The sequence below is a fragment of the Pagrus pagrus genome (genome assembly GCF_965226575.1).
Source record: "Pagrus pagrus genome assembly, chromosome: 15".
Lineage (NCBI taxonomy): Eukaryota > Metazoa > Chordata > Actinopteri > Spariformes > Sparidae > Pagrus > Pagrus pagrus.
The window spans coordinates 14,803,336-14,820,893 of record NC_140199.1 but is presented as its reverse complement, the minus strand read 5'-3'; the positions used below and the strand labels follow the sequence as shown (position 1 = coordinate 14,820,893).

The 17,558-nt window shown below is 41.9% G+C and overlaps 1 protein-coding gene across 1 annotated transcript in view; it reads right to left on the bottom strand.

Annotated features, from left to right (window-relative positions):
* adgra1b (adhesion G protein-coupled receptor A1b) overlaps positions 1 to 10,931 on the bottom strand; it is a 173,498-nt gene extending 162,567 nt beyond the window's left edge. Inside the window, exon 1 of the mRNA XM_084376205.1 lies at positions 10,296 to 10,931. Within this exon, the coding sequence (XP_084232331.1) occupies positions 10,296 to 10,513 (218 nt within the window). The 5' untranslated portion in view covers positions 10,514 to 10,931. The remainder of the gene's footprint in view (positions 1 to 10,295) is intronic.
* Between the last annotated feature and the right edge of the window lie 6,627 nt (positions 10,932 to 17,558).

The window sequence follows — 17,558 nt, the reverse complement described above, 5'->3', positions numbered from 1 at the left end:
CAGATGTCACTACAGCCGGAACAACTAGTGGAATAACTGATTCGTCAGTAGAAAGAAAATAAACAACACTGTTGTTGACAGTTGTTTATCATTTAATTTGCCTTTCAAGTAAAAGGTTCCAAACATTTGGTCGTTCCAGCTTCTTAAATGTGAGGATTCGCTCCTTCGCAATACTTTATTACCAGGATGGCAAAGGCTAGACCCACCCTGCACTTCCTCTGATTGGTTTTGCCTGATATTCTAACCCTAACCCTAACCAATCTTATTCCTCCTGCCTAAACCCACCAGAGCCCTTGAGTAGAAAGAGTCGCGACAATGAAAGTTCAAAATGCTGATTGTCCCGTGATTTACATACACCTCAGATAGTCCCCGGAGGATTTTGGCGGGCACTTTGAACTAGTGAATATATAGACTTAGAACAGAGATTTTTAGTAATTAGATAAGAAAAGATAAGATAAGATAGAACTTTATTAATCCTGAAGGAAATTCAGGCTGTAAGTATTTACAGCAAACAATTTACAGTACAACCAGTAACAACTAGTAAAAGTAGTCAAAAATGCTCTTCTGCTGAAACTCTAAAAAAAATGGTCCATTGGAGTGAACAGACATGACTCGACTCTCAAAGGGTTTTGAACCTAACCAACCAAGGCAACAAGTACTAGCCAATCAGAAGAATAGTAGGGTGGGTCATGACTTCGCCACCCTGGGAAATAAAATGTGGGGTTACAATTATTCTTTTTATTCGATAGTAAACTAAAAAACTAAAAAATATGGGCAGCTTGTCTCACAAAACAAGTAATTTGAAGATTTAGAGACTCTGTAACACAATATTTATTGATGATAAAAAATAAATCTCTAGCTGCTCTTAATTACATAACACAGGGAGCGATTAAACAAGGCAAGTGATATTCGTGTCAATTCTTCTCTTAAATCTGGCTTCCTTTCTCCCTCCACGCCGCAGCTGGGATATTTCTGTAAATCCAACTAAAAAGTCATCACTGCCATGCACCAGAGACCTCTAACTATATTATTACAGGAGAACAGAATCAAAAATAGCCTCAACGGAGGCCATCCAACACACCAATCCTGAGGTACCAAGTGGAGTAAAGATCACAATGTGAACTATTACAAACATTCGGATCCGCTGGCCTCAAGGTTTCTGGCCACTTTTCTTCAAACAGCCAAACCCTGTGTTATTTTAGAAGATCAAGTTACTGGACACAGCTAACCAAAATAACATTTCATATCTACTAACGTTGACCTTGGACAGGAACCAGACATTGCTCCGGGGGTTGCCTACAGATGTACATATGAACAGAGCTTCACATGACATCTGCCACAATGTCTACAATGTGAGGAAACAGTCAGTTTAAGTTTTACAAATGCAACAATTTGCCAAAGGAGTGAGATGTCTTCACCTTTTTTTTCAAGAATTTACTTGTATCAGGTAACATTTTTCAGTTATTTGGCTTGTTTCAGGGTACTGTCACTTTATTTTTACTATTAGAGCCACTGCTATATGTCTTTGTGGCTTGAAAGGACCTGGTTTTGATATCAAAAACAAGCTGCAACTTCCTTTTTTTGACATGAAGCAAGTGGGAAATGTAGTCCTGCATAATGGTGGGGTCCAACAGCTGGTTTCATTTTAGATCTCACTTTCAAAACACACGGAATCGCTAAGTTCTCACGCTAATTAATCCTTTATTGAACATTTTATCTCTTAAAGTCTTTTTTATTAGCCAGGAGCCGTGTTGGAAAACATGTAGCAAAGCCTACGAGCCAATTCACCCCGCTCCCTGCCACGATGAGCTTGATGTGACGCCAAACATTAAATCTGTAAAAATTTGACATTCACATCTATCTATTCCATGTGTTGGCTCTAACATAATGTTGAAAGACAGCACTGACTCTTGCTTTCACCAGTTGAAACTGCAATCATCACAAGTAGCAGATTATATCAGCTGTCAGCAGCTTGACAAAATGCCATAATAAAACTGGTGTCTGTACTCGACCACAGATCCAAAAGGAGAAAGAAGTTCCACTCTGTACCACCTCTGTACAAACCAAAGGGGGCTGTGTGTCAAAATCTTCCTGTTTACTTTGACGCATATCTGTAATATTCAATATTCTTCAACTTAATCGTTGATAGTAAGCAGGACTCACATGTTATTTTGATGTGTCTGATTCATTAAAATCAACATTTCATATCTCATGCCACTCATCCACTCTCTCGGCCAACAGAAGGTGATTTCAGATCTCGTATGAATCTCTGAGTGTAGTAAGCTAAGCCTTAATGGATTTGGTAAGGGATTCAAAAATAGATTCAGATTCATTAAAAAACTATCGGACACTAACCCCAGATTTTTTTCAGTCACAAGCAATAACTGAAAAAAGAAAGAGGCTCCCAATGAGCTATACCATGAATCATTAGTCGACTGTATCAAAGACCAAGAGATGTCGAGGAGATGTTTAAAATGCTAAGTGATGCACATTTAAAGATATAGTATGTAAGAATTCTGAATTAAATGACTAAGTTTGTTCTATATTTTGTTGAGTTATGATCTTACATTATCCCAAATGTTTCCTACAATGCTGGATAATGGTGCATTTCACCTGGTAGCAGGTCAAAAGGTGGCGAACAAGACTAAATTTAAGGTGGATAAAACTTTAAACCATTACATTTGTGAGGTCAACAGTCAACAGTGTTACTAGCATTATTCGCCCCAAACGGCTAGGCTACATTAGCTGCAAGCTAGCAAGCTCAACTCTCACTGGACTCAGCACTCACCAGAGACTCCGGTTCTCTCTCTACTGTCCCTCTGTCATCTGTAATGTTGGTTATGAAGTAAAACACAATTCCCCTCCAGCTCCATCCGCAAGTCAATATTACAGTACAGAAATCTCATTGCTCTCCTTCCTTCGTTAAAAAGCTCCAGATGTCCGGGCGATTATGCTTCCAAAATGTCTTGCTCTGCATCCGATTCTCTCCTCCAGAACTAGCCGGCTTTGGGCTACTGAAGTGGCTATGCCCCTGTCCTCTGCCCCAGCCTTCCCCACACAGCACTCAGCAAATGTCTTTTGTTTTTATGGAGAGACGCCGTGCACTAGAAAATGAAATATTGTCTGTTGAGGAACATTCTTGCCAACTTAAAACCCTAAGGCAGTCTTCATGTACTTGCCTGGAGTCTTAAACTATTCACCTGACCATCATGTGACAGAACATCATCGACTCGAGGTGAGGTGGCATTTTGACAATCACATAACCTGACACATGTCAAGATTTCTACATATACACCCGGGCCAATACACAGCAACTCCCCTGATTTGAACACAGCATGCACACACACACACGCGAGCACACAGTGCTGATAATGGTCTGCCAAAGATCCCGTGAGACAGGCAGGAGAGCTAATATGCTTCCCACTGTGATCACACCCTGCAACAGAAGCAGCACACATCAGAGTTTTAATCACCTTGTTTTACAATGAGTCAGGCGACGGGGAAAAGACAACAGGCTTCTAAGCTGGACTCCTCTGCTCTCTCAAATTTACGACCCTTTAAGTAACTTCAGTATTTACTCAGTGGTGTGGGAGGAGGCAGGGGCTGCAAACGGAGAAGTATCTTTGGCAGACGTTGTATTTATCTTTACCTTATATTTCTAGATGGTAAGTCTGGGTTTCGACACATTCTTGGTTTTTTAAGGCTACGGCGCAATTTATAGACTCCTCTCTCCCCCAGCGGTCGTGAACTCTCGATCAGTGAATCATTATTATCTAAAGCAAAACTGATCAGCTGTTTCTTCCGCGCCCGCCACATGCACGGTAGTTACAGAGCTTTGCACACAGCCAATCTGATGGCCAGCGGACCTGCACCATCTCTGAGTGATGTATCAATACACATTCACAGCAGCCTGGAGGAAACCTTGACAAAACACTAACCTGTTGCTAGTAAAGAGAAAAAATCGATAGCTACTTATTAAGAAGACTGGCAGTCTCTAACATGCAGTAACACTGCTGACGGGCCCTGACCTCACCGGTCTTCAACGCACAGATAACACAAGGCCAAATGTTCTCGGCTTTAGCTGCCACGGAGGGGAAAGTGCTGGGGATCTAAAAGTATTATGCCCTCTGGGGCTTAGACGACTGATATTGGAGAGCGTGCTCATCTAAAGATGAACCTTTTGCTTCTTTTTTAAAAAGAAATCTTCCAAATCGCTGGAGATAAGCAAGAGAGAAGCCAGTGGAGGGCCGGAGAGAGAAAGAGATTGGCATGACTCCTCGCAGCGTGAGATGTCAGATACAACGTGTTGTATCAGGGGTCATGTCGGTCACGTCTCTTGAGATTAACAGCCAGCTCTCTAATGTATGTATATGTGTGACATATCATTTAAGGCATTTTACGCCCTGGATGTCTCGATGCAGTGTGCACTCACAGGGTTTGTCAGCGAGGTAATGCACAGGAGAATATGAACGGGCTATGCGCGCACGTCAATGAAATATTCATGTCGAAGTACTCAGAACTCTGAAGAGGGTAGAGCACAAACAGCACCTCGGCAGAGGAGAAAAAAGCCCCAGAGGAATAGCAGCGAGGGAAAATAAGAGAGAGGGAGTGAATGTGAGAGGAGGGGAGAGAAGAATACCCAGAATGATATTTATAGCCATACAAAATAATAAGGGTGTATGCAGAAAGCCATTTGAGGAACAGAAACAAGACATAGCATGTTTGTTCAGATGCACACGGATCAATACCGACCTCTGACTCCTTTGATCAAGCTACAGATGATCACAAACTGTCTGCTTACAGTGCAGCAGCACATTATGTAAAACTCTATATTACAGCCAGACTTCCTGTGGTTACTCCTAAGTCCCTCTCTGCACTGCCATGATGACTGACACGTTCTTGTAGTGGTTTGGAGTCAGCTACAGCCCCGTCCTGATCATTTCCCTCTAGACACCACAAACAGCCCCTCCTGTCTGTCTCCGAAAGGATGATGAAGATGATGAGGGCCCACAGAGCAGGGCTACTTTATGCCAAACACCTCCAGATTTAGGTCGGGCCCAGACCGAGAGCCCTCGTTTTCTCTCCTTCGAACAGGAGACATCCAGGCTTTGGAGGAGCTTAGCACGGTTTCACTAGAGAACATGCACAAATCCAGAGGAGGATCACTCTCAGCAGCCAATCAGGGGCACTGGATTTCTCCTGAATGCTGATTCAAATGAAAATAAAAGGTATAATATACACATTTAGGACTGCTGTAGCTACACGTGGACAATTCAAGATGATGATCTCAACACATTATACGTTTTTCTGTATCTCGACATCATTGCGACTGAGGAAAACCTCGTTTTTGAATGAATAAATGAACTTATTTTTATAAATCCTGACAACAAGCTGTAACTATCACAACCTGTGTCAGTGCAATTTTTTTGTTCACTGCTGTATGTCATGGTAAATTTTGTCCACGAAAAACTATGATGCCAAAAATAAGGATGGAAGCTATGAAAGACATATTTCAATTTTAATCACAAAAATCTGAACAATGAACAAATCAACTAACATTTTTTTTTTTTTTCTCAACAAATTGCTTCCATCTTCAGAATCACACGTTGTAGCTCCTGACTGAACAGATGGATCCACAGCTGCCTGAATGTAGCTGTCACTTCCTTAAAGGTTGATTTAGCCGCTTGCCTGTCGCACTCATATGCTGCAACTCACACTTAAGTAACATTATGTCTCTTCCAGTGACATAACCTAACTACCTAACTAGCCTAGCTAATTGCAGTTCTTGGGGGAAAAAATTAATGGATTAAAGGTGGACTACGTAGTTTCAGGAAGGAAAAAAATCCAGCTCAGAAAGTTAATATTTGCTATGTTAATGAGGTAATAATACAACAACAGTTATTTGATCTGTTTACATGTAAATACAGTAAGCCTTCCTCAAGGGGAAGAACGTCCCCAAAACATTTTTTGAAGCTAAAAACAATGCAGATGTCCTGCAAATATGAACACAGTAAAACAGTATGAATATTGTGTTTTCCTTTGAAGACAGTTTGTTTATTCAGTTTACTCATATAGTGCACCTTTAAAATCTTACATGGTTCCACCAAAAACTATAAAGCTGACACATTACTTTTAAAAGTAACTTATTACATTACAAGGTTACTGCCATTAAAAAATGACTCGTTATGTAACCGTGTTATCTACTGAGAAAATAAAAAAAAACCTTTGCGACTCGTTGCGCCTGTGGGTTATTTTTTTTTTTTAATTTAAAAGCTTGCTATTTCAGTTAAAATCAATATTACGTTTATGTTTACATATTTAGGGGGACAAATCATCTTTTTCCCATGATTGTGGGTTTTTGGATTTTGGCAATAAAAGTAAAAATCAATCCAAACCTCACAGACTGGACTGGCTACACTCAGCAGATGAGATCAGTAGTAGAATAGCATGCAAATGATGCAACCACAGCCTGCTTGCAACACAACAGCTCAGTAGGAGGAGCAGCAGTTGTAGTACTTTACAGGAACTCCAATAACTTTAGGAGTTTCCAGTTATGTAAGTGCACAGTGTGTATCTCCTTGCATGCAGTTTCCAGCGGTGCAGAGACTCAGACGCTGAGCTCCAATCAGATGTTACTGTGCGACAAGCGCCTCCCCGCCCAAACAGTCTGTCACATCATCTCAATCAGCCTCGGTCTGTGCTGTAAAGTGACGTTTTACTAAGCACTTCCTATGCTCATTTTCCCAGCATCCTCTCTGTCACTCCCTCTTTTCCTCTAAAAGCTCTTTCACAGCCTCCTCCTGTCTATCTCCACTCCATCCCCTTGTCTCTTCCACAATCTGTGCCTCCTCTCCCCTGGACCAGTCCTCCTGTTAGAGGCACTGCCTCAGACAGGTGTCGGCTACAATTTCAGCTGCTACTCTCTGCAGAGAGGCAGCGTTGAAACCATTACACCAGATAGGTCCCAAGGTCAACAGAGCTGTCAGGTCCGGCTCAGAACTCCTCAACTCCCTCTTCCCCCTCACGGACGATAAGGAGAACAGGCGGAGGTGTTAATGGAGGACGTTGTGCTGCACAGAGAGTTCTCACACACAGTTCATTTTCATCTCTCTTACTTATGCTAATGTTCTCTCATTCGCTTGTTAAGTTGTTTTCCCTGGCATTTGCAAGGCGCTGCATTATCGCAGGGTTCGTTCCTCATAAACATTTTATAGATACAGTAATAAAGGGCGGAAAGAAAAACAACAAAAGCCCAATCTGCGGCTGTAATTAGAAGTGGCATTTGGATCTGGGTGAGTGTACTTGAACTTGACACACTGCGCTTGAGTTGTCATTGAGGAAACTGCTCCACAAGGAGCTCGCAGTCTACGTAGGTGGTGAGTTCAGGAGAAAATGGAGAGAGCACGCGGGGAGACATTCAGGAGATTTGTAGGGCGGTCTACAGGGAGAGATCGGTATGTGCATACTTCCCTTGATATATCTGTTTATTTGCACAGCACATCTAAACAAAAGAGCGAGCAGGGAGGCCACTTCAGCCTGACAAAGGTCACATTTCCTAACGCAGGAAAACTGCTTCCTGGCCGGCGAGAGCTCAGATTTAGTCTACCAAGGAATGGGACTGAGTGAGGAATGGGCTTATTTTTACTGGTCTTAGGATAACAAAGCATACACACACAACCTCACTTTCTGAGGAAAAGGTGTCATTCTTCTACAGAGATGCTCCCAGCTGCAGTTTAATACTGTATATTTTAAAGGAAGGGCCTTACTGCTATTTATCTTTGTAGACCACTTTAAAAATCAAACTTTGTTAGCACCTGTGAGCAGCGAAACAGCCCCACTTTGATGAATGTCGAAAAGAAAACAAAGCCTTTAACCGTTCTGCGCATTAGGGAACAAAAGCACCCGTGCCTACACGGAAGCAAACACCACTCCAAATAAATTGCAGTAAGCAAAGTGCTACCATTAATCAACGGCGCTCTTAGTTCAGAATGAGTGGTCGGCTGTAACTTGTCAAGGGCCTTTACATTTAGTATTTGCTTTTACACACACAAGGCAGGCCTCAAGTTTCCAAGAATAAAACAGTCTATTAATCTGGCAGTCAATCTGTGCACCTGCAGAGAAGCAGAGGGGGAACGTGTGGGGAAAGTTATCAACGCCTCGAGTGTTTGAAGTGCTATTTCATCTACAAGAGAGGCACAGATGAATACTAAGGGAGGTTTCTCCCCCCGTCAAGGTGCAAAATTTATGTTTGAATAACTTTGAATACAATGCAAATGATGCCCCTAAAGAGCGCGGTGAGAGGTAAAGATTTATGTGGAGGTGGTGTGTAAGTGTAACAACGCAAGACAGGAGAGGCTCCAGTGTGGCTCACACAGGGACGGTGGGTTATGGTGACTACTAAGCATCCAACAGCACACTGAGCTGGAGCTGCAACGATCGATCGGTTTGTTGCCAACTTATAAAGGTGCAATATGTAAGATTTAGCCAATAAGTTCTCAAAAGATCTCAATAAATAGCTGCTGTTAGCTAGTTAGCTCGGTTAGTCGTCCATCTAGTGGTCTGGACTGGGAGCTCAGGGCACTAGGTGAGTGTTGGTGTCTAGTCTGTGAGCACAGGAGCTCTGGACGGGACAGGTCAGGGCGAGCAGGTTCAAATTAATTGCCAACTAATTTGATAATTGATTTGGGTAATGTTTTATTTAAAAAAATCTTTTTATTTTTCATTCCAGCACCTTAAATTTGAATATTTGATGCTCTTTTTACTCAATTATGATGGCAGACTGAATATCTTTGAATTGTGGACAAAACAAGATGTTTAAGGACGCCATCTTGGGCTTTGGGGAACACTGATCAACAGTTTCGACAATTTTCTGGCATTTTATTGAACAAACAACTAATCGATTAATCAACAAATAATTGTCAGATTAATCAAAAATGAGAATGATTGTAAGTTGCAGCCCTCAGCTATCAGTTTTTTTGCTGTTATTTCAATCAGTCATTCAGTAAAAAGAGCTTGTATGGCTGCAACTAGGCATGGGATGATATGAAAACTTAAAATATCCTTGTAACTCCTCCGGCACAGAAACATGCTGGCATCACTTTGCCACTTTTTCTCGATAATGGAAGTTCACCACGATCAGCTGTTTTTATCACCATCCCTAGCTGAAACATAGGTGGAAGATGTGAACTAAAACTTGGTCGTCATTCTCGTGAGAGAAGAAATCCACATCATTTTAAGTTTATGAATGTCTTCTGCTAAAGCCGCCTCCTCTTTCTCCGTCTCTTCTCAAATATAAAACTGCTGAGCAGATCCAGAACTGGTTCACTCTTCCAATTTGTTTCCATATAAACTACAACAGGACATGAAAACTTCAACATCTCATCCAATTGGAGGGATTTCAACATCTGGAAAATTTTTTCAGGATATGAGGATTGTTTCTGATGCTATTTGTGTGTACTTGTGTGCACTACTAGTTGTTTACTTTTTTTCATTACTTGTTTAGTCTGAAAGCCCGAGGTGACGTCTTCAGATGTCTTATTTTGACTGACCGATAGTCCAGAACTCAAACATATTCCATGTACAGCACAGACGAGCAGATATGGCGTTGACTTGAAATCTTTGATTCATTAAATCATTTAAACTGTGAATAAATCATCAGAGTAAAGTCATTTTCTGTCAAACATCTAACTGATTAAATGACTAATTGTCAGGACTAACAGACAGGGACTGAATCATATTAAATCTGTATCTGTATTAACAAAAGAACATTTTGCAATGATGTATAATGACACAGAAGCATATGGGGACCAGATTTAATCATTGACAGCTAATTAAAATAATCTTTTTCTTTTCTCTTCTTCCCTCAGGTGTACTTCTAATAAACTGTAACAGGGGAGTACATTTGATGTGATATTTTAATATATGGGTATCCACATGTTTCTTAAGGGTAATATTATGCAGGATTCAAGGTGCGGTTATTGATTTATTGTGTCAAGGCGGTTTAACCTTGTGGAATCCATTTATAACACTTAATGCTCATGAGTTCGGGTCCTCTAGCTGGGATTTAAGGATCTCCAGGGGCCCTGCACAGAGCTCCAAGGCCCCCCAGACAAAATCCAGCCACTTGACAGAATCCCAATTTCAGACAGAAATTAACTTTTGGACTTCTGACTATTAAATTCCTGATCAAACAGTCAGCTGAAAAATGTTTCAGGAATTTGGCTCCCTGGGACACATTACGCCTCCCTAATTAGTGTCTCTTTGGACAGGAGGTGTTGGCACTGAAACGTACTTACAGGGACACGGTTCTGTTGGGTAAGAAGCTGGGCTGCAGGGTGTCCATCAGGTCCACATCATCACACACAACTTTGACTCGGACGTGCTGCCTGCTCAGCTCCTTGGACCTCTCCGCCGAGCAGTGACAGCTGTCAACGATCAGGTCCGGACAGTTTCTGTTGCTCAGGCTCGACTCCCACAGCGCCACTATTACGCACAGCAAACTCAGCACTCTCATGGTGGATTTCTTCTAAACGCTCCTCTCAGGTTATGTCCTTCCAGCTTCTGTGACACGTCGGGACCATTTCACATCGCCTTCCGTTGCATTAAAGTCCAGCCTGTGACCGAGCTGTAGTCCAAAATCTGCTCACCTGCCGCAGCTGGAAACTTGCAGTAAAACCTGAGGGAAATGTAAAGCATCAGAGGTGTGAAGCGCTGGATCTTGGCCATTCCTTCTTAGAATAAGTCCTCCAAACTGTTTTCTGCGCGGCGGCATGTGCAGGGAAAACTTCCAACGGCGCGCTTTCAAAGTCCGGATAAACTTTCCTGCGACACATCCTCTCGAAGCGGCGGCAGAAATGAGATATTAGAGCTGAGCTGAAACAGTCGTACCTGATCACTCACTGAAAATCCGTCTCCTGTCAGAGCTGCCGCACGCCGTGTTGTCATTCACTCCCATCATCCAGTTCTTCGTGCGCTCCAGGACTTGTTGCGCAGTGTCCAGAAAGTCCCTCCCCGCCGGGTCCCGACAGACTCCAGCGAGGGCTTCTCAACTTTTCATATCCCAAACAGATCCATGAGGCCACAGATACCCATTTCATAACATGTCATATCAATAAACCACAACAGCGAAGACTGTTTTCTTTTATTCCTTTCACAAACTTGTTAATATTTAGAGAAAAAGTAGAGTAAATCATCTGATCCAAACAGTAATCACACGAAGAAATAGCAATCAGTTATCAAATCAGTTAGTTTCTCCACTGTGTCACCTCCAAGGGTCCCCCAAGGTCCCCCGGCCCCCAGCTTGGGATGTGCAGTAGTGTGTGCTGCAATGTGCTGTATGCAGCATGATTTCTCAGACACAAACATTTACACAGCCTGATGAAAAGTGTTGCTGTTTGTTTTATTCTCTTCATTTACTCAAGAACAGCTGCAGAGGAGCTGTTTGTATCCATTTTCTGCAGCCTGTACACAAACTGAAACCGATCTAAACCGTGAATCACTTCTGAATCACCGGTATACTCATAAAACTGTTTTATGAGAAGTCTGTTTTTCCTTTCCTGGAAGGGTTTTTCATAGAATGCTGGAAAAAAAGTATGAAAAAATATATATTGTTCTTTCTATTAAAGGAACCGTTCACCCAAAAATGAAAATTCAATCGTTGTCTGCTAACCTGCCGATGGAAAGTCGGGTGAGTTTTTCGTAGTCAACAAAACATTTCTGGAGCTTCGCGGCCAAACGGCGTTGCAGAATTCTCCTAAACAACTGAAGTAGATGGGGACTTGTTTTAAAATAATTTTAAATTTAATTTTTAATTTTTAATTTTAAAAAAAATAACTGGCTAGTCCAAGTCTCCAGAAGCCCTGACATCCAAAAGATGTTATTGACACGCTTACCAACTTCAGATGGTGTAAATGCTAACACTGTTAGCTTAGCAGCTACAGTAACGACTTTGGCTTAAACGTTTGGGAAATAGCATCTTTTTCAAATCGATTTGGGATAGACTTGTTTGGATTTGTAAGTCAGACAAGCTGTGTAGAGCCATTTATGCTTTTGGGTGAGGCGTTCTTTTAAGTTTCCTCCAAAATAAAGTGAGAAAAGATGTTTTTTTATAGTACGTTGCAGTGCCATGTTAATATAACGAGATCCATATCGCTCTCCTTTGATCAGCTGCAATGAGAAGCTGCTGCAGGCATCGGGCACTTTACGAGCAAAGGACACACTTGTAAACCTGACATTCATTTAAATGACGGCAATAAATAAAGAATATGAGTTGGAAAGTGACCAGGTTGACACAGTAACACAATGTTGGACTCGTGCAGATGATTAACGGCTCACTTCTTTATGGCTCAACTTAAAACATCTCACAAACGGTCCAAAAAGGAAGAGGGAAAGGAGAGTTTGAGTCCCCTCAGAAAGGTCTTTATGTTCTTTCAGTGTCAGATTGAAAAGAAACGTCTATGAAAGGTGTTGATTGAGAGGTATAAATACAGTTTCCGCTTTCATGAACACCATTCTGTGCCAATAAAAGCCTCTTCAGTACCAGCCACTTGATGACTCCTGACACAAAAACGACAGACAATGAGGCCTGATGTCTCGCAGCCCTGGAAGTTTCACTTATTCTTATCAGAGGATGGAGCTCGAACAGCTCACGCAGTGTATCCACTGACATCAATCATGTCCGCTGATGGTGGATCCTGTGTATAAAGTGTCTTGCCCCAGGGAGACAGAAGCTGAGACAGCTGGCTGACTGGGCTCCCCGGGGCCGGGGCGAGGTGCTTTCCCTGTGTGTGTGTGTGTGTGTGTGTGTGTGTGTGTGTGTGTGTGCACCCCGCGCCAAATTCCTCCCTCATTATCCACATTGTCTCCGACGCTGGCCCAAGAGCACAAAGGAGGATTTGAAGCCGCTCCCACTGACCCTGCAAGCAGTCCGTGTTCCCTGTTCTTCTGTCTGACAGGCAAACATGGACGCTCTCCCCACAGGAGCAGGCTGCGCAGGGCAGGACACGTCCCACCCCTCTGTGTTTATCCACATATGGAGGCCCTATTCCCTCCTTATTGTGCTCCCATGACGCCTCCTCGCACTGTCACTCAGGCTTGTTTACACAGATGTATATTTACCTCGTGCCTGTAAGTGCAGAGGAGGATCTTCCCGCCGGCTGACCCCTGGGAAGCCAATAGGAGAGTCAACCGGTGTAGCTGACATTACCATTTGAAGTGATCCATCTTTAATGGAGCCTGCAGAAACATTTCCTTGGATGGGAGCCACGGCTGTTCACTGAGCTACTTGTATGCTCTTAATGAAAAACAGAAGCATGCACGCAAGCCCGGTCTATAAAGGTTTTTCTTTCTGGCAGAGGCTGTGTTTTCACACCGACAACCTGTTTGGAATGGGATCACTAATCAGCGCCAACAACATTATTTTGAACAATAAAATGCTTTATCTCCAGATCGCAGTGTTAACTCAAGATAAAAACTCATTAGCGCACAATGGAGCGATGGAGGCCTCTCCACTGAAGCAATGCAAACAGCCCTGCTCTGCAGAGCATGTTCGCGTGTTTTCCCTGTCTCACATTAGTGTTCACGGCTCTCCATTATTACCTGGTGACAGAGATGAATAGGCCATGGCCGGCAGCAATCACAGTCCTCACTAAATATTTACCTGCTCCACTTGAAGAGGCCAGGCTGCAGAGGATGACAGACTCTCATTATTACTCCATGACTTTTGGGATGAAGGCTCACGGCATTTTTAACTTATTCCGGTTTTATGGAGTTTCCACCGTGCTGTTGTTGATCCAGTGCAAGAGGAGGTGAGAGCTGCTGTTTTGGCTTTTAGCGAACGTGACAGGTGGTTTTCTAGTTTCACAGCACAATCATTTATGTTCGTGTTATCTGGAGGGTGTGAAATACACAAAGACAACAGAATGCTCCTTCTGGTTTTAGTCTGAAGGTAGCAACAAAACAAACAAAAAGCATCCTGACATCTGAATTTAAAGATAATAAAACCTAACATTCCTGCATTAATATGTCTCAAACACACCTTTGTTACATATTTTGCTGAGTTGTCTATTTACATTACCCATAATGGTTCCAACAATGAAAACCCAGAGAAATCTGTAACTTCATTAAAGTCAGTGGTGCATTTCATTTGGTCACCTGTCGCCATAACTTCCAGGAGACAGTCAGAGAGTGAGGAAAGAAGGCGAACATTACCAAACATAACGTAAATGAAACTTTTAGGGAACTCAGACCTGGTATTACCATCCGTCCTGAGTAATCCAGTCACAAGTGGACAGCTTTAGGTCCATCAGTTCACACCTGGCATTACCACTTGTATTGACATACGTCACTTCCCCGCTCTTGAAGCACTAATACATTTACATCACAAGAACAAACAGATAAATTTTTTACACAAAACAAGAAATATCTTCATGTATAACGTTTGCCGAATTCACCAGAAGGCCCAAATAGTTAAGAATGTTTTGCAGACAGTATTTCACAAAGTTTATAACGTTTCTCCTAACTCAACATCTCACAAAATCTAGCATTTTTTTAAGGGAGTCTGGGGACTTTCTCCACAGGCGACAAAGAAAGCAGTCTGAATTAGTTACAGTTAAGTGTATTTGTAAAATCTGACGTGTTTACCGTCAATAAAATGTTCTGTTCTTCCATCAATTTGCCGTCAAAGGGGGAAATCAGTTGAAACAGTGTGTTCAAACAGCTGTTCAATGCTGCGAGGTAAGAAGCAGACAGGCTGGTACAGCGGTGCCTCGACACACATAACTTCCTGTATTGCATTTAGTGCCGAATTCACAAGAAGGCTTGAATAAATTTGTTGTGACCGTTTTGCAAAGCTTGTTAAGTTTCTCCCCTGCAACAACTCTTAAAATCACACAGTTTGTGATGGAGTCTGGGGATATTGCTGTTACTAGCCCAACGGTTAGTTGAAACAGTTAATGTTAATACCAGATGTGAACAGCCTCTTTCATATCTGTACCTCATGAGAACATTTCTGCCAGAGACAGATTGTCATCAGCACTGGTGGTTGTTTAACAATGAAGACAACAACTCCCATGATCCCATGCTGCTTACATCTTTTGTTATGTTCTGATTGAGAGACCCCTTGGCAGAAATTAAATGCCATGGGTCTAAAGCACACGTTCTGTGTGGACATGTTGGCGAAATTTCTTATATTCTGTTTCTGTTAAACAAAAAAAGCTTTATCTTGTAAAACAATGTTAATGTCAGGGGAAGAAAGAACACATTTTTCACTCAGGTTTATAGGTGTAATATCAGATTATTTGGAATTGCATTTAGTGAGAAGTCCATGATGTATAATATTCACACAGTGGTACTAAATACCAAATCCCTTTATTTTATATTTGTTGGCTCAAACAGTCAAGTTTAAAGCAGCTCTAATCAATATTTTTATATTACCGATGGATTAAACGACTACATGAAATGTCACAGCGGTTGTTCATAGTAATGAACCCACCGAGAATGATCACCCAGCGCTGCCGTTCCCCTCAGCGCTATGAAGCGTTTAAACATCCTTCAACACATTGTTTTGGTTTTACGGCCCTCAACTTTTATTTCGCTTTCGGTCTCGCCAGTCTCTTCAGTGTCCATTTCAGGTGCAACAGGCAGCTGTTTTCGGCCAAAAAACCCCTCTAAAATAAAATCCTGCACACTACCTGCCAAACGTCGTGGAAGATTTAGCTGTTAAAGAGTTAGATGTTACAGGTGGTCACAAGCATGAGTCAAAATATATGCTGACTTAAGTTGCTATGTATATTCTGGATGTGTAAATGGCGACTGTGTACGACAATGTCCCCCCACATCATGTTTTTATATGATAATATGTTCGTGTTGCGTTAACAGCTTTTTTCACTGCCCCTAATTGGCCAAGGAAATTGATTATTGCATGTTTAAAGATCTTTTAAAAAAGTATAAAAAACTGTAATTTGAGTGAAAATGTAGGTTTTTAACTTTTACTTCGGTCATTAAACCTACAAACACTCAGACACAATACTGAGAACATAACCTCTGTGCCAATGGTACCCTATATTATATTTAGCCAATAATATATTGTCCTGTTTTATCATTATTTCATAATTTATTATTACCATAATCTAATCTATTCATTTAATTGACGTTTACTGTAGTTTTTTCTTCTAGTGAGGCAGGTTCATGTCCAAATCCCTGAAGGTCATGACTTTGTGAGTCAGACATGAGCTGTCCAGACATTTAATCAGCATATACACACGCAATCCTTCCTTCTCCACATACTAACATGTGCTTGTGTAAGTTTGATGAAATGCGACTGGGCACCGGGCACCTGTGACATGTATTGTTGTGACACAGTGGACACCAACATGGCCCCATGGCTTTTAACCAGCTCAGAGCCCAGAGTATTTTGGTCAAGAAAAGTCAAGTCGAATCAAGTCAGATTTATTTATAAAGCACTTTTGAAAAAGTGAGTCCCGAAACCTGGAAATAAGTTTGCATTTTTGCACTTCCGGTTTCCTTGTCTTGTAGTCAATAGGCCTGAAATACGCTCGGTTGTCAACATAAGCTTAAGAAATGTTCAAGTTTTGTTCTGCAACATAAAATACGCCAGTAAAAACCCCATGATTGAATTATAACATTTATGTGTCTCAAAAAAGGTAATCGCTAACCAGTGGCTAATTGAGTAATTACATCACGCCAAATGCGGACACTCAACTACTTACTAGTTCATCTTTACAGGTGGACTTTACAACTTATAGACTATTGAGAAGCAATGCTTAGTGTTGGTGATGTAGTTGTGTAGTTCGTTTTTAGCCCAGTGTTAGCGTTTTCAAAAATCATAAAAGTGGTGCTGAACAAAACATATCATGAACTTGTGTTTCCAAATCCCATTGCCAAGGTGACGCTAACTTCTGCATTAGCCTACAAAAATATGTCATCCCTACAGCAGAGAACAAAGGATGATGTATTGTGTCACTTAAAAGGTGTAATTTATAAGAAATTATAAGCTTCTGGACTCGCTACTCTTTGCTATAGTTATCTTTAAATTGCCCCTTTAACCAACGTTAGCATCTGATCCAGTGCTGCCAGAATCCAAAAAGTGATAATGCTAATTCTGACCAGAGAGCAACAAGCACAACAGCAACACAGTTTAAAAAATCTAATTACATGTTATGCTCTGGACAATCTGGCTTCCTTTCCCGGTTAAAGGGGGTCCTGGGATGGATTTACCATCAATAAACTAAAGCTCACTATAATAAGGTGCCAAGAGGATTTGGGAAACCAGTGCTACTTTTAAACCTGAGAATGGAGGACGGTGTGGTGTGAGCTGGCGTGTTAGTGTTCCTACAGCGGCAGGGCGGACCCACTGACCACCAACCACCAGGGTACGGCACAAGGACTTCAGTGAAGGTTTGGAACATGTATAATGATCTAAACAGAGACTACTGAAATTAATCTTCCGAGGCCCCTTTATGAGAATGTGGATTTGTTATTGCCTCCACAGCCTCCCTCCACTTTCCCTCGCCTGAGAATACAAGCACTGCATCACGGAC